Raw genomic sequence first — 20,964 nt, forward strand, 5'->3', positions numbered from 1 at the left:
TCCCAGAGCCTCTCTGCCACCCCATTTTGTCCCAGAGTTGAGCTCAATCTTTCCATCACTACAGGCTTCGCTTCACCCCCATGGCTCAGCTGTCCCCACCCTCTGTCTGCCTCTCCCTACACAGAGGCTGCTGCCACTGCCAAGAGCAGCCACTAACTTGGGGTGGCCATCACAGAGCGAAGGAGCCTGCTCATCCCAGGACCTTTGTGTCACTCATGGCACAGCCACTGCAGCTCACAGCAGAGCTCTCCGCTCTGGTTTCAGCAGGACACAGCCCTAGGGAAGGACCTGGCCGGTTCATCCATCTCTGTCGCTGGCACAGGCACCGCTTCACCTTCTCCAAAGGCTTCCTAGTCAGCGGCAGGTGTCTGGGTGGACAATGCTGCTGAGACACAGGGTCCCAGAAGCTGCTGTGGCTTCTTCCACTGTATGAAAATCTGCGCCCCGAAGGCGTACGCATCCTTGAGTCTCTCTGGAGCCTTTCCTACAACCTGCTCCCCTGATCTCTGCAGACCATAAACCAAGGTGCTTTCCAACCAGCGCATCGCCCGTTCTCTGCACGGCGACACGGCGCGTCCTCGGCTCACCGTAACCCCCACGGGTGCTGCAGCGAGCGCCTCGTCCCCCCCTGCCCGGGCGCCTGCCACAAATCATCAATCCCTGGGGCTGGAGCGGGGATCTCAGCCCGCCCGAGATGAAAGCCTGACCTAATTCAAACCGGCAGCATCCAGCGGGCAGGAGCACCGCCAGCGCTGGCCCCACGCAGGGGCTTCCACAGCGGGGCACAGCCCCAGGGTGAGCTCCTGGCTGATGGGCACGTCCGTTGGCATTAGGAAGCAGGGAGCCATCCAAGCGCTTTGCTGCGGGCTGCAGGGCTCCGGCTGCAGGGCCGGCTCCTTGGGACAGTCCCTGGTTCTGTCCGAAGGGCGACGGCTTTTCAGCACCAAGGAAGGGGCGATCCATAAGCACCCACCGGATGAGGACTCATCCAAGGGTCCTCTGATGAAACGAGGGGAGACTTGCGCTGCCTGTTTTTTGGAATGAAAAGGAAGCTGCACACAGCTCATCGCCTCCCAGAGCCTGCCAAGGAGCCGGCTGCCTGCGGTTCACCTTCAAAGCCCCTTACCTTGCAGCATGCTGGGCTACTGCCTCCTCCTCCTCCGGGAGCCCTGTGCAGCCCATGGAGGGTCACAACCCAGACCCCCATTGCCTTCCTGCGCTGGTCTCTGCGGGGACCCTCCCCACGGGTGACCCTTGGCTCTGCGCTCCTGGGGCAGTGGGATGGGTGGTCCCTGTGCCCGCACCCCATCCTCTGAGAGACAGCGATGCGTTCGCGGTGGGGGAGCCCCCAGCTCGTCCCAAGAGCTGCCCGACCTCCATCACCCAGAGCTGCTGGCGGGACTGGGGCTGCCCCGGCCCCTGCGCCCTCCCCGCGGGTCTCCTGCTCCCGCAGCGCCGGTACCTGGGCCAGGAGGGAGATCCCGGTGCCGCCGGGAAAGGGTCGATCGGTCCTGGTGCTGAAGAAGAATGCGCGGTCCCGGTGCCGCCGGGGATACGGGCTAGTCGGGGGGAGAACCAGTCCCGGTGCCGGGGGGAGGGGAACAGGAGGATCGGTCCCGGTGCCGGAGAAGGACCGGACACTGTGCCGGGAAAGAAGAGCCGGTGCCGGGGCAGAAGAAGGCCGGCCGGTCCCGGTGCCGGGATCCGAGGACTGATATCAGTGCCGGGATCGGGGGGTGGTTGCCGGTGCTGGTGCCAAGAGCGGGTGCCGGTGATGGAGGCGGGGGGTCCGTCCTGCTCCCGCTGCCAGGCTGATGACCGGTGCCGGGCTGGAGCTCGCCCCGCTCCAGCCGGCGGTGCCGAAGCATCCGCAGGACCGTGCCGGGTCCCCGCCCCGCGCAGCTCCGCACCGCCCCGCGCATCCCCCCGCGCATCCCCCCGCCCGCAGCCCGGCGGGGGGGCACCCACCGCCCCTCCTCACCCAGGCTGGGGCGGGGGGGGGGGGGGGACGGGACTTCGCGGTAGCTGCGGGGCCCCGCCCGGGGTTTGCCATGGCGGGGGGCGCGGGGCGGAGCGAGCCCCCCCCATCCTCGGGCACCGGGACCCCGCCGGTACCGGCTGACCCACAGCGCCCCTTGCCGGTGGCGGCGCGGGGCTGCCGCGGCGGAGGGGCGGGGCCGAGGCGGGGCCGGGGCGGGGCTGGGGCGAGCGGAACCGGGCCGGGGCGGCGGGCGCAGCCATGTCTTTCTGCTCCTTCTTCGGGGGCGAGGTGTTCAAGGACCACTTCCAGCCGGGTGAGCGGGGCCGGGGAGGTGGCGGAGGCGGGGGGGGCTCCCCGTGGGGTCTGTACGTTCACTGTGGGGTCGGGGGGATCCCGCCCGTGGGGCTGGGGGGAGGAAGGGGGGGGGTGGAGGGTCGCTGGGGGTGTCTTCCGCATCGGCGGAGGTCCCCGGGGTAGGGGGGAGTGTGTGTGTGCGTCCTTCCCGTGGGGCATCCTCCACCCGTGGGCACCGGGCTGCGGGTCCCCTCTCCGGGGTCCTTGTCAGGGGATCCCCGCCATGGGGCCGGGGCGGGAGGATGCTGCCTACAAAAACGGGGCGCGGAGGGCGGGGGGTCCCTTGGAGGCGACCCGCCCTGCGGAGGAGTCCCTCTGGGGATGCACGCCCTGCCCTATGGCCCACGCGGGCAAAGTCCATCACGAGTGTCCCATGCCACCCTGATGACGTCTCTCCCCACCCCCCACCCCCCCCCCACCCCCTTCCCATCGTTGGCAATTACTGCTGGGAGCCAGCCGGAGAGCGGGGCCAGGGGGGTTGCCCCCCCCCCCCCCAGCACTGACACCCCTCTGCCCCCCTGTCTCTCCCCAGGCATCTACGTGTGTGCCAAGTGCGGCCACGAGCTCTTCTCCAGCCGCGCCAAGTACGAGCACTCATCCCCCTGGCCGGCCTTCACCGAGACCCTGCGGGAGGACAGCGTGTCCAAGCGCAAGGAGCGGCCGGGGGCTTTAAAGGTGCCGCTTCTGAAATGCTTGGGAAGGGGCAACACCCCCCCTGCCACCCCACCGCAAGCCTCTCTGCCGAGCAAGACCCCCCCCCCCCCTTGCTGCTGAACTCTCTCCCTGCCTTTCTAGGTGTCATGTGGCAAGTGTGGCAACGGGCTGGGCCATGAGTTCCTCAACGACGGGCCCAAGAGGGGGCAGTCCCGCTTCTGAATATTCAGCAGCTCGCTGAAATTCCTCCCGAAAGGTAAAGGCAGCAGCTTGGCAGCTCCTTCAGCCCACGTAGTGATTTCGGGGAGGCTGCTGATGGCCAGGCCACGCTGGGTGTGATGCACTGCTTTCTTCTGGGCCCAGCTGGCTGTTCAGATAAGCCAAGGAGCCACTCGCATCCTCAGCAAATCTCACATGCCTCAGTCGGCTCAGCTCAGCTGGTGGCTCAGCGGGGGCTCCCTGACCTCCCACAGTGTGTGCTGGAGCTCCTGGATGCATCCTCAGCTCTCCGTGTGTCTGAGGGATGGCTGAGCGTTGGGGCTTTTCTGCTGCTGGTGCAAATAAGAGCAGGGAGCTCCTGTGGTGGCAAAAATGAGGCTGGGAGAGTCCACTGGTTCACTCCTCTGAGGAGTCAGGTGGGAGCTCTGGGTACTGCAGCTGCCCTACAAGTAGGCAGTGGGTCTGTGGGGAAGGGCAGGGCTTCTTGGCATTGGGGTTATCCTGCTGTTTGCTTCCCCAGAGCCAGAAGAAGCCTTTGGGAGGCTGCTGTCCCCAGCCAGGACTTGCTATCCTGCTTCTCAGCCTGCAGTGCCCGAGAGGCTGCGTGTAGCAAAATAACCATGTAAACGGGGTAGGGGGGGTTCTGCAGCAAGAAACATGGGCCCTGATTTTCCCTCTCCCCTTTTTTCAGGCAAAGCAGACAATGACCTGAAGGAGAAATAAGCGAGCTGCTCTACTTGGCACGCTGCTCTTTGGCTGACCCTGTCTTCACAGCTTGGGTGCTCCCTCCTCACCCCCAGCCCCAGTCAAGGGGGCACCAGGAGCAAGAGAAACCCCTGAAGAAACTCCTGGTTTCCCTGGACTGGTTCCCTCTTGGTGCTGCTCTGATTCGGGATGCTGGGAGGAGCAGAGGGATGGTGAGGGGAGAAAGGGGGTTGCTGAAGCTCTGTGCTTGTGGGGTGGGTGGCAGGTTGTATGACCTGTGCCCGTGGGTGTTTCACATGAGTTGGAGTGATGCAAAGGCTACAGCTATTCATTTTACCCACTATTACCTCCTCCCCAGCCACCTCTTCTCCCCAGCACCCTCACCTCTGCTGGGTTTGGCCCATGAGAGCAGCATGCGTGCCCGTGGTCCTGCCTCTGCTGAGCTCTGGGCAGGTATCACTCTTGACGTCAGTCAAGCTGGGATGCTCTGGATCACAGCCAGGAGGGGCTGGTTCTGACGTGACACCGATGCAATCCAGAGTTACCCTGCTGGCATTTCCAGGGAGTAACGCTGGATTAGCAGAGGTCAGAATCTGGGTTAATCTCTGGTGCTATTCTGGGCTGGGATCATGGTATGAATTGCCCTATATAAACCCTTCCCGGGGGCTGGGGTAAGGATGAGTTTATGATCCCACTAGACAGCATCCAGGTATTTTACCCCCTGACCCATCTTGCACACAGTTGTAGATTTCTTGTGTCCTCTGGGCTTGATCCTGACTTGGCCTTACACCAGGATTATCACTGTGCTATAGACCCCAGGGGCACTCACGATTCCTCCTTGCTGTGCAGCAGTGCAGGGGAGGCCAGGGTCAGTCTCATGGGCTGCACTTGGCACAACTCAGGCTTTAGGAATCACATCTGCATTCCCTCTGCACTCAGGAGGGCTGCAACACTGATTGCTCCTTAATTCAGCATCTGATTCGTGGCCTTCCCTCCCTGGCCAGAAACCAAATCCTCCTCTTTGAAATCAACACACTGGGATTTTTCAAGGCCTTTTGTGGGTCTGGGGGTGCAGCTCTGGTGCAAGGTGTGAACGGTTCAGTGGGGCTGCGCTGCTGGGGCTGTTAGGGTGCAGCACCAGGGGCGTGTTGGAGGCTTTTCTCTGCCTGTGTTTTGCCTCAGTCCCACTGTTACAGGGCACTGGTAGAAAGTGCAACGCTCCAGCTCCTTACCTGGAGCTCACTGCTGGTCTTGTACCTCTCTCAGTACTGAAAATAAAGCACTGATTCACTGTGTCAGAGAAATAACCTCTTTCTTTTTAAAAAAGAAGCAGCACTGGTGATAGCACCCTGGTGCATCTGCCATGGGATTCCTTCTCTGCCCGGTTTGCCCAGTGTTGGTTGTGAGGCAGAGGATGCTGTTCCAGCGGTGGGATGCACCTGAGGAGGCACGAATGGAGGTATGAAGCCCTGGCCAAAAGGCTGAGAGCAGATTTCAGCTGGAGTCTCTGTCCCCAGCAGCAGACCCCATGACCCAAGGTTTGGGGTCTGCACGTGCTGCCTCGCATCCAGCGTGGTCTTGCAACCTCAAGGGTTGGTCTGAGGTCAATGTGTGTGGTTTTTATCCTGAATCTGTTGCTGTTACATGAGGTTTTGCCACGTGGAAGGGGGGTGCTGATGCATCAGAGGCCTTTGGGCATCCCTAGGGTCAAAGCTCTCATGGGGGAAGGTTTCCTTTTCACTCCAGTTAGTGTTTTTGCCCAACTGAAGCTGGTTTTGGCTTGTTCCATAGTGTGTTCTTGGTACTTTCTGGGCTGGAAGGATTTTCTGGGCAGAGGGGATGAGAGTTTTAGCAGCATCTTGTGATAGTTTCCCTGCAAAAAGCTGCCTGCAAGGCTGGAAGCTACAACCCTTCCCTGTCTCCTGGAGGTCTCTTTACCTTGGCAGGGTTGGATACTGGGGTCATGGAGGCTGGAGACTTGATCTGGGCTTTGCCAAGACTCCAACTCCCTCCCCCAAGGGGTAAAGTCTGCTCTGGAGCACAGGAGCCAGCACCACGTCTCCCTCCCTCCCTGCTGCTGGCTCAAGCCCCATGGCATCGCCCCCACCACCTTCCCCATGTGTGGGATGACCTCTGGCTCCAATTGCTAATCGGGCTCCAGCCTGAAGGTCCAAGCTGCTTTTCAACCGATTAATCCTCTGATCTGCTGCTTTGCCCCTGGTCCAGTGACTTCCCCCCCAGCCCGGGAAAGTCTGAGCTGCCCCTTTGCTTCCCACCCCGGAGCACTGTGGGACCGACCATCCATCCATCCATCCATCCATCCATCCATCCATCCATCCATCCATCCATCCATCCATCCCTCCATCCCTGGGATCCGTGCCCCGGGATACCTCCCGCTCCCACAGCACTGGGAAGGAAGGGATTTTTGGGGGTGTTTTCCCCAAAATGCTGCAGTGGAAGGAAACCTCCTTGGGAATGCCAGTATCGAGGGGCTGGCGATGATTCCTCCCACCCGTGGGCTGCGGTGGGCTGCGGAAGGGGGACCCGGCCCCCCTGCCACGCTGCCTTGCAGTTCGCGGACGCGGACACGGGAGGGTGCGAGTGCTTTTCCTAACCCTTCCCCAGGCGTTGCGGGGAGGGAAGGAGGAGGCTGCGGTGGGCACGGCTGTATCTTTGCCTTCCTGAGGTTCTACCCTTGCAGCGAGGAGAAGGAAAAAAATACCCGGAGCCAAAACATCTCACGGTGGTTCAAAAAGGGATGGGACGTTTCCCTGGAAACCTGGCCGGAGCCGGGATTTGGGCAGGGGTATTAAAGACCTGGAGGGCTCCCGGCAGCGCCTGGTGCTGCTGCAGGGCAGATCCCATCCCCAACCCGCCCCTTCCCCGCTCGGCTGAGCACCCTTAACCATCCTGGGCACCGTGGGGTCCCTCATCCTTCCCCAGACAGCTGGGGATGCTCGGGGTGGGAGGAAACCCGCTCAGTCCTTCCCTCGCTCTGCAGCACCGGGCATCCCCAGCGCCTCCTGGGCTGCGGCCAGTCCTTCCCCTCTGCCATTCATCCTCATTTTATTATTACACTAATGACGATTCTGATTTAATAAGAGGATTTTGCTTAGTTGGGCAAAAGCAGCCCCACATCAGCAGCGTGACTTTAGTGACAGAAATTGAATTACGGTTACCAGGCCAACACAAACTTCCCTGGTTGTTTGAAAAATCATTAATTTCCTCTGCTGTAGCCTCCAGCTGACCTCCCTTTTTAATTCTTTTTGACATTTTTTTTTTTAATTTGCATGCCATGAAGAGCCCCTGCCTCTTTGACCCTCCTCGGGATGGCTCCAGTGAGCATGGCCAGAGCATGGCGAGATTTAGATTAATTCTCCTAATAAAGATGACAAGCCCTATAGAAATTACGTTACACAAGGAAAAAGAAAACGACCTGGAGGCATTAGGAAGCTCTAATTATTGTTATTCCTTGGAGCCAGCACCGGGAGGAGCGAGCTGGCTGGCCAGGCAGTCCTCAGCCTGCACCCGGCTGCTTTTCCCTGATATTTTGACTCAAGTGGCTGCCCAGCCTTGCAGGGATAGGGTCTTCTTTTCAGTTTGTGTCATTTTGTTTAATTTAACCCTTTGATCAACAGTGTTTCCCACTCCAGCTGAGCCTGAGGGCTCCCTTTGTGCCAGCTGGTCCATGGGCAGGGTGGCATGCTGAGGGCAGGAGGATGCATCTGGCTGTAAATGTGCATGGAGATCTCAGAGCAGCACTTCCAGGGTATCCCTTGGGACAGGGAGCAGGACCTGCCTCGGGTGCCTTTGCACAGCCGGGTCCCAGCAAATAGGTGCTTTTGCCTGAAACCCTGAGCTGTGCCTGGGTCCCATCCTGGTGATGGACTCTGGAGCATCAGCTTCCTTGCAAGGGTTTGTTTGACAACCCTTTGGGGCAATAAGGCTCAGAGCTGGATTTGTGTCAACTCTGGAAAATGAAGCGATGGTGATTAAAAAAAAACCCTGCACACCCCTGATCTCCCTGAGACACAGGGGCTGTCAGGAGGGGAGGTGTCTCTCCATCAGCCACCTCGCCCTCTCCATCCCAGGGAGCTCACCTGTCCCTCTGCACATCCAGCAATAGCTGGAGAAAATGAAAACCTTATTTCACTCCATTCACTGGTGATAACTTCACCTCTCCCTATTCTGAGCTGCCTCCCACCCCGAGATGCCTCTCACTGGGCAAGGGGCAACTGCTGCCCTCGTTCCTCAAGTTCGTTCCATCCAGCTGAACTTCCCAGAGCCATGAGGTGGAGAAATTTGTTTTCAGTTTGTGGTGCATGTTAATTAGGGAGATAATGACTGGAAACATTCAGAGCAAGTCTGAGCATGCCAGAAAAATGTTTAGCCCAAGGAAATTTGAAATCTTTCTTAGTTGTTTTTCCCTTCTCTGGCTGCTGAGATCCAACTTTGTGAGGATTCCTTAATCAGCCATACTCCTGTGCCTGCTTTGGGGTCTTATCTCATGCTCTGGAGCACATCACTTCTAATCATGATCTTCACCTTTGATGGGGGAGATGTGTCCCAGGCTGGCTGTGCACTGCAGGCACGTCCTGTGCTAGGCAGCTGCTGCTGGCTCTGCCAGGACACAGCATGGGTGAATGGTGATGCTGCCCTTCCCATGCCTGAAGTGCTCTGTCCACCACAGCTCAAGAGCATCCCAAGTTTTCCAGGGAGGCTTTCTCTGCGTGGCTCTCCTGGAGCCTGCACAGAATGGACAGATCACCCCCATCCCAAATCCCATCCCATGCTGTAGGCACAGCCAGAGCTGGTGTCAGCCTCCAAAAGAGCAATGCTGGAGCAGAGATGCATGCAGCACTCCTGCACACCCTGTACACTAGTGTGAAGCTGGATGAGCCATCCCAGCCATCCCTGGGAATGGTCCCACTGGGGGAAGCTGCTCCAGGATGTGCCAGCATCAGCCCAGCTCTGCGCCAGCATCCATCCATCCATCCATCCCTGTGACCATCGGTCCAGCCCTGCACCAGCATCAGTCCAGCCCTTTGCAAGCATCGGTCCAGCACCATGGCTGCTCCCACAGCCACCTTGATGGACCACAACCCGAAATCCCACCAGTGGCAGGTGATGCCTGACCATGGCTCTCCTCCCTGCCGAGCCTCGTGGTGCACTCTTTTAAGTGATACACTTCACTGTCTACAGTAATGATTTGTTCCTTGTAAAACCACCCTGATTAACTACAGTTTAGCCTCCTGGTTTCATGTCTTATCATGTTTCATCTCACACAAAAGACATTTACAGTCTATTTTCAACTTCAAAGCAAATGCTTCTTGCGTGAGCATTAAGGAAGGCAAATATTTAAGCAGAACCTGTATGATATTAGCGTCTCTTGATGTTCCCTGCTGAGTGAGGATTGATGGCTGCCTCAAAAGGCAGGTTTTTCCTATTGTTTTATGCACCAGTGATTAATATTTCATGTTCCCACTGTTATATATTTACTGGCTGGCACTGACCTACCCTGACAGTGCTTTCTTCATGGCTTACATGTCCAGCTTTTATAGACTTCAGTATAGGAAGTGTGGCTCTTGGCAGAGCCCTTTGGACTTCATTGAAGCCTCCTGCCTAAATTTTTCAGGTTAATTTAATCTTGATGGTGTTAGGGCCGATGGCACATTCTGCTTTTCCACCGATACCTCTGTCCTGTCACCCCTTCAGTGTCCCCACTTTTGGGTGGGTTGTACGAGCTGTGTCCCTCCCCACCCACCTCGATGGCACCACAGGGGCTGGATCCTACAGCAGCCTGAGGGTGAGGATGGGTCCTGCCCCATCATAGAGATGGGGGAGAAGCCTCTCCCATCCCCGATACCTGCTCCCCAAGGCACTCTGCTCAGGGCAAACACAGCACTGGCATCACCTCAAGCCTCTCTTCGTGCTGCCATCACTACCCACCACGGGCTACCTCCGGAAGCCTTTCTGCTCTCCAAGGCTGGAGGAAGAAACACCGTGCTGGACTCACCAGTGCTTCCGCACCACAACCCCTGAACCCCCCCCTGAGGTTCCTGGCCAGCCTTGTCAGGGCAGGATGAAAATAGCCCAGGACCAAATTCCTCTGCTTTAAACACGATGACACACTGGCGTGCATTTGTCTGAATGCTAAACATATTAAGACCAGGAACTGCAAGGGACGGCTCTGCTTATCATCCAGCTCGGAGTTAATGTAATTCAATTAGCATGAACAGTAAATATAGCTTGTTTTAATTTAGATGGAGGGGTTGCTGCGGCTCGATCCTTTAATTTCAGGAGGAGGGAAGCTGTGGGAGGAATGCCAAGAAGTTCTGGAAAAACCCACATTGTCTCCGGGGCCGCGGGCTCTCCCTCCGGGTGCTCCGCAGCGCAGAGGCCACCTCCGAGGAACCCAGGAGCTTGGTGAGCGGCACCCAGTGAGGGGCTCCCCCAGAAGGACTGGGAAGAGGTGATGGGTTTGAACTGCTTCATTATTAGATGCAAAATAAAGAGCGGAACACCCCCGGGAGGGAATAAGCGATGTGGACGGTTTAAAGAGGAAAAGATCGGCTGGGGAGAGACGCTGGAGACATGTGTCTTCAGGGCTGTGGTGCATTCTTCAGAGATTATTTTAAATGCGTGCATCTTCTCTGCATCACAGTCTATCTTTGTTCCCCTCTGACGTCTTGAGTGAGGACTGGTATTTTATGGCCGTGGCTGTGCCTGGCAGCAGCACAACGGCTCTGCTGGAAATTAACTTCTCTGCGCATTAAATTCAAAGTAAGAGATCAAACTAGTTAATCTCAGATTAATTTAAGCCCCTGGCTCTGATGGGTGAAGCATCGAGGCTCTGGCAGGGCTGTAATGCGGGCGGGAGGCGCTGCCTCTCCCAGTCACATCCCATGTCTGTCTGTCTGTACAGGCATGGGAGCATGGCACGCCGCATGGCACGGCTCCCCGCTGTCTGTGTGGATGAGCTAATCCTGACCACACTGCTCCCCATCCCAGACAGCAGGATGGAAATCAGGCAGTATGCTCTTTTCCCAGGAAGTCTGGCTGGAAGGGAGTGGGGCTTGTGGGTGGAAGCGTGCAAGGGTGCACAAGCACACGCGTGGGTGAGGTCGGTGACAGGTCACAGGCTAAGGAAGCTCATGAAATACATCCTTCTCTGCTGGCTGGGCTGAGGGGAGTGTTTTCTGTCATCTCTCCTGACATTACTTAGATTCCACTTAATTAAAATTGCTCATTTAACTGATGGCTCCTAAGATGCTATCCTGGAGGTTGTCCACCTTTCCTCTCCAGCCCACGCACAGCAGAGGGATGGCATCAACCAGGCACAGTTGCTCCGGTAGGACATGGGACACACCAGTGGGCTCCGGCTGCCTGAGCTGCTCCAGCTTGGGCAGGGCTGGGATGGAAACGGGCTGAGGGATCATGGGGTTAGTGCTCAAAGAAACTTTGACCCTCCTGGGTTATCCAGTACCTGAGGGATCTGCTTCTCTCCATCCTCCAGCTCATCCGTGAAGGGAGGTGGGCACCAGCAGCTGCTCTGGAGCTGGTCCAGATTGTCCCATTGCCCTGTGGCACTGCTGAATGGGAACCAGAAGCTCTGCAGGTGCTCAGCCTGGCGTGCCTCAAGGCAGGGAAACACCTTCTGCTGCTGCAGTGCCAAAAAGCTCTTATCTTCATCCACCTCGCAGGCTCCCCAGGGCCCCAGCAGGCTGGTTCATCACACTGACTGCATCATCTCCCCAGCTCTTTAAAGCTTGCTGTAATTAATGACCTGCCTAAAAGCAGCACCTTCTGTTTGAGGGATGGACAAATGCATCCTTTCCCAGCCCAGAAGTGCCACCTGATGGGCACGGAGAGCTCTGCCCTCCTTGTCCTGTCACTTTGCTGAGCTGGATGGATCAGTCACAGAGATGCCCCATTGACTGGTGCATGGACCTGTGCTGGAACTGGGTGTGAACTGGGGGGGTGGTCCCAGCTGCTGACAGCCCTGCAGAAATGGAGTACTGGGGCCTGATCCTGCCTGCACAGCTGATGGGTGAGCAGGGCTAATACCTGCAGCAGGGAGGACAGGGGAGGGCTGGCTCTATGGGTACTGAAGGGCTGAGTAGCTCCACCTGGCTCCGGCATTGCCCAGGGCAAGGCTTAAAGAAGGGAGCAGCCTGCAATGGACCAAGCTGCAGTTTGGGGCAGGGTGTGCTTAGGAGTGGCTGTCAGTGCAGTGATCCCACAACTACCCAGAAAGAGAATGGTGGAGTCAGCAGGTGCAAACCCTCTGTCTGGTGAGTGTATGCTTCAGCTGGGCACAGCAAAGCCCAGGGACCTGACACAAACATTGACCTGAGCTGCATTCTGATCTTGTGTGCTTTATTGTGTATTTTAAAGATTGAACAATTGATGCTATGTAAATGCTAATAACCATGAGGGTGAAATGTTGGCTGTGGGGTGGGAGCTGCAACACAGAGCCCCTGGTCTGGGTTGGAGGGTGATTGGAGTGCTGCTCAGCAGGGCTCCAGCACCTTCTCCCTAAATACACCTTGGCTCCCTGGTGAACAGCCTGTTCTGTGTGTGCCTGAGGCTTCCAGAGAGCTGTGAGCCCAAGCAGATCTTTGTTGGCAACTGCATCACCAGGGCTTGTGTCCATCTGGGGTGGGACCCATGCAGGCAGCGATGAGCTTCCAGGGGAGCCAGCTGCATTTGAAGAGGGGGCTGCAGCTCTCAGCTGGCTTTCCATTGGAAAGGAGACTGCTGTGCTCCCTTGAGCCTCTTGGTGAGGGTTTTTCCCTCCACAGCGTGGTGGTTGGTGCAGTCCAGCTTGCCCACAGGACGATGTCCCCATGTCCCGAGGCTTCCTGGAGCTGGAGGCTGCTCCTTGCAAAGCTGGGTCACTCCTGGGGCTCCCGTGCTGCACAGACTGGATGGGACTGTCATTGACTGGGGGATTTTCTTCTTTCTTTCTTGTCTGCCTTGTCCTGCATTAGCCTGGAAGCATGGTACTGGGGGGATGGGGAGAAAAACCCAGGGGCTGCGTGCCCTGCAGACCCCTGTGCTGCACAACCCAGCGGTGCTGAGTGCTGTGCAGCACACACAGATGTGCTGAGACACCCGTCCTATGTGTTCACCGGGCTTTCTCAGCACGGGTGTTTGCACGATGGGTGAGGATAAGCCTGGAGTGTTTCTCCTTTCTCAGGCATCCCTTGGGAGCTGGACTCCCTGGGAGAGACGAACGCCTCTGCCCTGATGCAGATTAAACTCGGGGAAGTAATGAGAGGCTGTGATTTGCCAATACACGCTGCAGGGCGAGACAGATCGTGTCTTCAATTACAGCTGCTCACATGCATGAGTCGCCAAAATATGCAAGGTATTCCTTTAATTTCTCCATTTGAGGCCAGCGTGGTATCCTGATACTTATCAGACCTGTGGCTTGGACGCAGGCTCTGGGGAGGAAACGTGCTTGTGCAGACAGCTTGTGTCAAGCCAAGGCACTGCTGAAATCTCCAAATCCGGGCCTAAACTGAACTGATATGTGGGCTGGTGCAGGTCACTGTTGGAGCAGGTTCATCTTTGCCCAGTATCATGTGAATATCTGCTTTGCACAACAGCAGGGAGGGGTATATTTGGGATCCTGACATCCCAGAGAGGTGGGAGTGCGGACAGGGAGCAGTGACTGCCCTGAGCTTAGCCTCAGCTGGGCTGTGAGTGCCTCCCAGTGCTTCCCAGGCTGTCCCCAGCATCCTGGGCGTGGGTCAGCAGCTGGCGCCGGTGGTCCTGCTCTGCTGCTGGCACTGCTACCCTGCTCTCCCCGGGGAGCTGCTGCGGAGCCGTCCTGGTGCTCACCAGGAGAGCTCTGGCTGCAGGGCTCCAGCCCACGGGAAAGGTTAACTGGCTGCAAACCATAAAGAAGTCTGTAAAATTAGCAGCTAATTAGCAGCCACTGCGGTGTACCTCATACTGATGCTGCTTTTGTGGGGGCGGGTGCCTGTGCTGCACTGGTTTGCTCCCCAGACAGAGACATTTGCATTTGCTCGTAGCCCAGAGCTACCATCTTGTAGTTGTGAAATTAGGGCAAAACAAGTGATTTGTTGCTACAAAAGATAAGAGCAAATGGCAACACCTCCCACCAGAGCTCTGGCACGCCTGAGTGACATCTGCCTCCTGGCTCCGCAGTCTTCTAGGGGAAAGGACATGCACAGCGAGAGCCTGGCTGTGCCTCTGCCTCCCAGGCAGGATGGGCACTGCTTGGGCCAGGTGTTGGCAAAAATGGGCTGTAGCTCCGGGCCCTGGTCTGTGTGTGGAGCACAGCACATAGCGATGGACACACGTGGACTGGAACTGGAGCTGGTGCACAGTCTGGTGTTCCCTGCCTCAAAATCCATTGTCCCTTGCATGGGTGGATGTGCTGGCACAATCCCCAGTCAAGGTTCCTGTTGCCACTGGTGATACTGGTCAGACATGGATTATTTGTTGTTAAATTTGTAAGGATGGCCTCTTTCCCCTTCACCCTGCTCTGGTTGCAGGCAGCTCCAAGCTGGGCAGCCACCAAGGCGAGCTGAGCCGAGGACTGCAAAGCATTTGCCACAGAATCCAAAGAATTTGGAGTGAAACCCCCAAAGAAATTAAGGACAGATGGGTTAAAGGGGGAAAGAAGAAGCCCAAATTCCTTCTCCTGCTCCGACTCTGAGGCAGCCCCTTGTGCCCGCTGTGGGGCTGGGTGGCCACTCTCCTGCTTAGTGGGTGAGCCACCACGGGGACACCAGCACCTCTGCCCTGGGGATGCAGCAGCCAGGGCCATCCCTGTGCTTTGCCCACAGCTGACTCTTGCCACAACCCTGGTGATGGCCCAGGAGGACCTGGGGCTTCCTCTGGAGAGACCCCACACTCCTGTCCTGCAGCAGAGCAGAGCCCCTGGTGAAGCCTCAGCTCCTTGAGAGCAGCAAAGCCCAACAGAAGACGCGTGGCAAGAATTAACCTCCTCTCCTCTAATTAACAGCTCCCAGAGAGGCTCTGGGGCAAAGCCAAACCCACTGGCTGTGGTGGCTGGCGCTGCCCAGGGTGTGCTGGGGTGTGAGCCCCATCCCCACACCCACGTTTATGGGCTGTAATTGCTGGGATTAGGAGCTTTCTGCTTGGGCTGGCGCTGGCACGCTGCCGGGCTCCACATCAGCCCCAACACCTGCGTGCTGACTTCAGCACCTCAAATATTTCTGATGCAACCTCCTTTTTTTCCCCCCCCCTCCCTCCTCTCAAAGCAAACTCCACGCTGTTGGATGTGTTAATGGGTAGAAACGAAGTATAATTGCTCCTTTGTGTAAAATCAGTTGGTAGAATAGCAGCGGCTTGGCTGCAGAACTGGAACTGCAGACAGGTTGTGGTGTCATCCACTTGGGCTTCTCCCCATGCTCACTGGGAGAGCAAGGCTTCTCCTAAGAGCTGCTCAGGGGAGGAAAATCAGTGGGTTCCTCTCCCCACAGACGGGCAGGGAAAGGAGGGCTGGGAAATGCTGCATCCTTTCCTCTCTAGGTGCTGTGGATAATTGCTGTTGTGTAGGGCTAATTGTATTATGGTGTGTTTGATATGTTCCCATACACCAAGCCACGGTAAACAACATCCAGATGAAGCCAATGCTGGTGCAGCCATGGCTGGACTGGGGAGGAGGAGGAGGAGGAGTGGTGTGGGCAGATGCAGCGCTCCAGATGCGAACAATAAGGCCAACAGATCTTGATTTCATCTGTCAAGTAATTGGGCTGGAAGTCTGTGCATGCTAATGACTCCACATCAAGCAGCTTGGTACTCAGATGTGACCCATCCTGCTCTGCGGGGAGAGCGTGGGGCTGCAGCCCGCGGTGGCCGTGATGAATATCCCCCAGATGTTATCCCATAGGGGAAGCAAGACCCACATGTATGTTATTAATAATGCCAAAGATCTGAGGTTAAAAATGACCACAGGGTGTTCACATGAGCCCTGGGATGGTGGGTCCTGCTGCGGGGGGTGGGGGGGGGGAGGGGCTGGGGGAGGGCTGGCTGGCCTCAAGTCCCGGCTCTGTGCCTGGTGCTGTGTGGGGTGGGTGGACATCACTGGGTTCCCAGCACCAAGGTGTCCCCCCACGCCCTGTTGGGCAGTGCTGGCTGTTTTGGGGAGGCAGAGGGTGCTCTGAGGAGCTGACAGGCACAAGGGTCAGAGGTGGGGATGGCACGAGGGAAAGGGATGCAGGGATGCCCTGGAAGCTCCTGCCAGGGCAGAGTCCACAAGTTTGTCCCAGACGTGTCCCTGTTCAGGGGGCTGCTGGCCCCTGTGCCTGAGCTCCCCAGCTGCCTTTGGCTTGTCTGTTCCACTTCTATAGCCTCATCCAGGCAGCTTGGGATGCAAAAGCCTGGCTCTGGCTGTGTGAGACCCCCAGCATGCGGAGGTGCTTGCAGAATGTGCTGGTTCCCCAATGCTGGACTGCTCTGGTCCCCTCCCAGTACTGCAGTGGTGGCTCATGCCCTGGTGCAGTAGTCAGACAGACACCTATCCGTCTGTCAGGGTTCACCCCTGAGGTGTGATCCTGAGAGTTGTTCTCAGCACTTCAGATTTAGGGGCTTGCTTGTTTTTGTCTGTGCTGGGAAGTTGGGTGAGGTGATGGGTGAGACCCAAGACAAGGATGTCCCTCACCACGCCTGGGTGGCTGCGGGGAGGGTGCTGCAGCCCAGTGAGCTGGTGGGGAAGCTCCCACGCTCTTTCCAGTGAGGGGCTTGACTCGCCCCTTCTTTGGGGGGGGCTCCATGGATTTATCCATGAAGTTCCCACAGGGGCTTGTGTTTGACAGGAGGTAGAAGAACAGGTGAATGAGACTGGGCTAGGGATGGGGACTTCTGCTGCTCCCCATGGTTGTGTGTGGGACTGGTGTGCGGAATGATGGGCAGGTCCCAGAGCACGAGCACCCAAACATTGGGATGAAGATTTGAGGCATGGGATGCTGGTGGGTACCACAAGCCTGTGTGGAGTGATGCTGGTCTGAGGGCCCCTGGGGCAGCTCTGCAGTGGGGCAGAGCTCTTGGGCTGATGAGCCTCGGGTTACCGGCAGCTTCGGTCCCGGCTCCATCTCCCCCAGACACGACAGAGCCCGGGTGATTTGCCTGAAAGCTCCTGTCATCGGACTGGCTCCAGACAAAGCCCCAGCTCCTTCCCACAGTGCTGGGGAGTGCTGACCTGTCTTTCTGGGGAGGGGATGGGGCCTGCAGGGTCACGCAGCACATGTGGGTGCCTGTGCTATAGGAACCAGATGCCCGCTGTCCCGGGGAAAGGGGATCCTCATCGCAGGAAGGTTTTGTCTCTGAATGGGGCTTTTCTTCCCCAATACCATCCCTGCTGTGCGTGAGCTGGGGAAGGGGCCAGGGCACCAGGAGGCAGGATCCGAAGGCTGTTGAAGTGCCTGGGCAAGTGCTCGCAATCCTCCAGCACCTGCAGTTTATTGGTGCAGGAGGTATTGCAGCCCCGGGGGCTGCGGGAACCCGAGCGTACCCTGCATCCTCTCCCACTTTGGAGACTTTCCAGCCTTTCTCTGCTGATTGCTTCAGCATGTGCATCGCAGATGATGAGAGATGAGCGGGATCGGCCCTCGCCTGCTGGGTGAGGCACAGCAGCCGGGGCTGGACCTGGACCCTGCCCTTGTGCCGGCGGCAGCTCCCGGCAGGCAGCGGTGTTCCCCCTGGATCTATTCCAGCAGCCTCTCCTCACTCCGGGGTGAGACCTGAGGTCTTGGTGGCTTTCACCTGGAAGGCAGGGTCGTGGGGCTCTGTGTGACCGGCTGGCTGCTTGGGCTTTGATTTTGGCAGCTGTAACTCGTGAGTGTGTTTGATGCCTGCCCCTGGTTGGGGAATGAGAGTATTAGCTCGTTATATTCATTACCCCATTCATTACCCATTCATTAGCTGTTCTTAATGGTGCAATATCTTGCTGTCGTAGGGGTTTTGCAGAACTGAGACTGGAATAGACAATGAGAGTAGACCAAGAAGTTGCATTGTGCTTATATATGGGTTAAACACTACTGGTGGGACCGCTGAGGAAAGGGAGCTGGTGCGATGCTGGGGCACCTGCAGTCACTGCTGTGGGCCAGGGGCCACTCAGCATCAACCACAGGATGCAGGGAGACCTCTGGAATGGCACAGGGAGTAGGGCCATCCCCACCTTCAGCCTTGAGAAGAGAAGACTAAGGGGGGACCTAATTAAAGTTTATAATTATCTTAAGCAGGGGATGCAGGGGGAATCAGCCAGCCCCTTTTCAGTGGTCTGTGGGGATAGGACAAGGGGCAATGGCTGCAAGTTGGAGCACAGGGAGTTCTGCACCAACATGCGGAAGAACTTTTTCCCAGTGAGGGTGAGGGAGCCCTGGGACAGGCTGCCCGGGGGGGGTGGAGTCTCCATCACTGGAGATAGGCGTCCAGACGGGTCTTGAATATCTGAGTGATATGTCCTAGGGAGCTGCTTTGGCAGGGGGTTGGACACGATGATCTCTCGAGGTCCCTTCCAACCCCTACAATTCTATGATTCTATGATCTTGTGGGGGCTAAAAGTCAGGATTCGGATCCAAAGTGACAACCCCATCCCTCTGTTCCTCCTGGAAAACTTCTGAAACTCAGGTTTTATTGCATTAAATTCCGGTGTCCACACTGCCTGGAGCAGAGCAGCAGGTTTTCCTGGGGGTTGGGGTGCAGCTGGGAGTTTATGCCAGTGTTTTAGCCTCCCACTTCAACACCACTTCTTTTTTTTCCCCCAACGTATCCAACCCCCAACCAAATGCCCGACAGAAGGACTCTCAGGAGCCTGCCTCCCTCCTGGCTGGCAGCAGGGAGCCTTTTAAACTCTGCTTTCCCCCCCTCCATCCATTTGAGGCGTTTTCTTTAAAACTTTGCTTTGCATCTCGTTATTGCTCAGCTCTGCTCCAGATGTTCCAGTCCTTGGCCCTACACCTTCCTCCCCCTTTGGCCACTGAATATTTGGCTGAACCAGAATCAAATGAAAGGTACCCCCCACCTATGCAAGGCATTAGCAGTGGGCATGCCAGACCTTCGTGGAGCTGTAAATGTGGCCATCTGCACTGGTGACATTATTATTTTAAAGGCAAATGAGCACAAGTCCCTACCCCCAGCTGGGTTTTGGGGTTGGTATTTTTTTTGGGGGGGGGGAGGGGATTGTGTTTGTTTTTTGTTTGTTTTTTTAAAAAGCAAGCTTGGACACTGATTTGTTTGGAAAAAGCTGGTTTCTATATGATTGGGCAAGGTGGTGTGGAGCCTGGGGGAAGCCCGTGTGCTGAAGTGAGTGGTGAGGATGTGCCCCAGCTGCAGCAGCTGGCTGCTTGGCTGGGAACAGCTCTGTGCACTTTACTGCCTGACTTTGTGAGTGTTTAGGGTGTAACTCCCCAGCTTTGCCCTCTGATGTGACAAGCTGTGCCTACCTTCTATAGCACAGAGCTGTCCCTGCCCACCCAGCACATGGGGAGCTTGGCCAGCCTCCAGCCCCCCACCCTGGCTCTCCCCAGTGGGTTTGGCACCACAGTGCCAGTGAGAGTGGGCTGGGAGCTGGCATCCCTCCCGCACCACCATCACTCTGTGGGGTGCCAGGGCAGCTTCCAGCCCCCTCAGCCCCACACCAGTGCTGTCCCAGTGCCTCAGAGCAGCTGGCAGCCCCCAGCCCAGCAGCAGGAGCAAAAGTACAATGGGCTCAGCTCCATTTTTAAGCTAAAAAAGTGGGATTAAACCACACAGTGGTCGTATTAATAGCCTGTTATAGATGCATTTTAGAAAGAAATGGGTAACTTCGGTGCAGCATGCTGCTTTATCTGCCAGGCTGGCCCCATCCAAGCCACGCTGCTACCAGGCTTGGGCTGGCACTGCCATGGGCTGGGTCTTGCCCACGGCAGCCAGGAGAGATTCCCCTGTGTGTGCCTTCTCCCTCAGAGCTGAACCGATGCTGCATCCCTCCCTGAGCCAGATGGGATGATGTTATTGATTGAGACCTGAAAATAAGCGCTGGGTGGTGAAACACCCAGCAGAACGAATACCTGTGTTTGCATGCGTATTGATGGGCTGCTCAGAGCCTTCATTGGGATGCTTCCAAGCACATTAGAGATACATCTATTTGGCATGTAATTAACTCCAAATGATCTCAGCAATGAACGTATAATTATAAGTTACTAAGCTTGTAAAGAGCGGGTAAGTAGTTGTCAAGATACCCCTGGCTGGTCAGTCAATCGCTTGTCGTGCAGATTGATGTAGCAGACAGGCAGGAATAACTGCAGGGGATGAGGGGTGTAGGAGAGGCTGGTAATGAGAAGCTGAGGGTGAGACCTCAGACCTTGCTACCTGAGGAAAAGAGGTGCCACCATCTTGCCCACGGGTCATGGTTTCCCCCACAGGGACTTTGCGACCTCTGAAGCACTGAACCCATCTTGTCCCCAGGCATTTTGGGCTGCAGATCCTCTGAAACCCATCAGGGCACCGGGCAGTGTGCCGGACGTCCCGCTCCACCCGCAGGCTGCAGCCGTACAGGCTCCATGTGGTCAGCTTCAGCTGCAGCCATCAGCCATCTGCAAACAGCGATGCTTCACCATCCAACCCTGTGGCATCACCTAAGCTCCTTCAAAAGAGGACTTTCCCAGCTGGAAGTGGCCCATACATCTAGCCAGGATAAAGAAATCCCTCTGCTTCCACAGACCTGAGCGGTCAGACGCTGGGTAACAGCAAATGACCACACAAAGAAGTGCCTTTCCTTTTGTGCCTCCTCCCCAGCCCTCTGGCTGTTCGCTCCCAGGATGATGTGAAACCGTTGTCACTCTTGCGTCTTCACCCAGGAGGGCACCAATAAAGGAATAATTGCAGCCAGCCCCTGAGTTTGAGTTTGCATGGGAAACAAGAAGGAAAGCAGGGCCTAGGCAGAGCTGGGATGCTGTGCAGAGGATGTCTGAGCACTCCGGATGGCAGCGTTAATAGCTGGTGTCCCGTGGACAGAGGTTTGGGTAGCAGAGGGCTGTCTCAGATCCTCTGCAGCTCTGCCTACCCTA

The 20,964-nt window shown here is 57.0% G+C and overlaps 1 protein-coding gene across 1 annotated transcript; it reads left to right on the forward strand.

Annotated features, from left to right (window-relative positions):
* Positions 1 to 2,222: 2,222 nt before the first annotated feature.
* On the forward strand, positions 2,223 to 5,220 carry MSRB1 (methionine sulfoxide reductase B1). The gene is made up of 4 exons (XM_084271012.1): positions 2,223 to 2,294; positions 2,868 to 3,010; positions 3,131 to 3,245; positions 3,900 to 5,220. Exons 1-4 carry the CDS (start codon positions 2,240 to 2,242, stop codon positions 3,929 to 3,931), a joined length of 345 nt encoding a protein of 114 aa, XP_084127138.1. The 5' UTR covers positions 2,223 to 2,239; the 3' UTR covers positions 3,932 to 5,220.
* Positions 5,221 to 20,964: the final 15,744 nt, after the last annotated feature.

Source organism: Gallinula chloropus, assembly GCF_964237585.1.
Source record: "Gallinula chloropus genome assembly, chromosome: 15".
NCBI lineage: Eukaryota > Metazoa > Chordata > Aves > Gruiformes > Rallidae > Gallinula > Gallinula chloropus.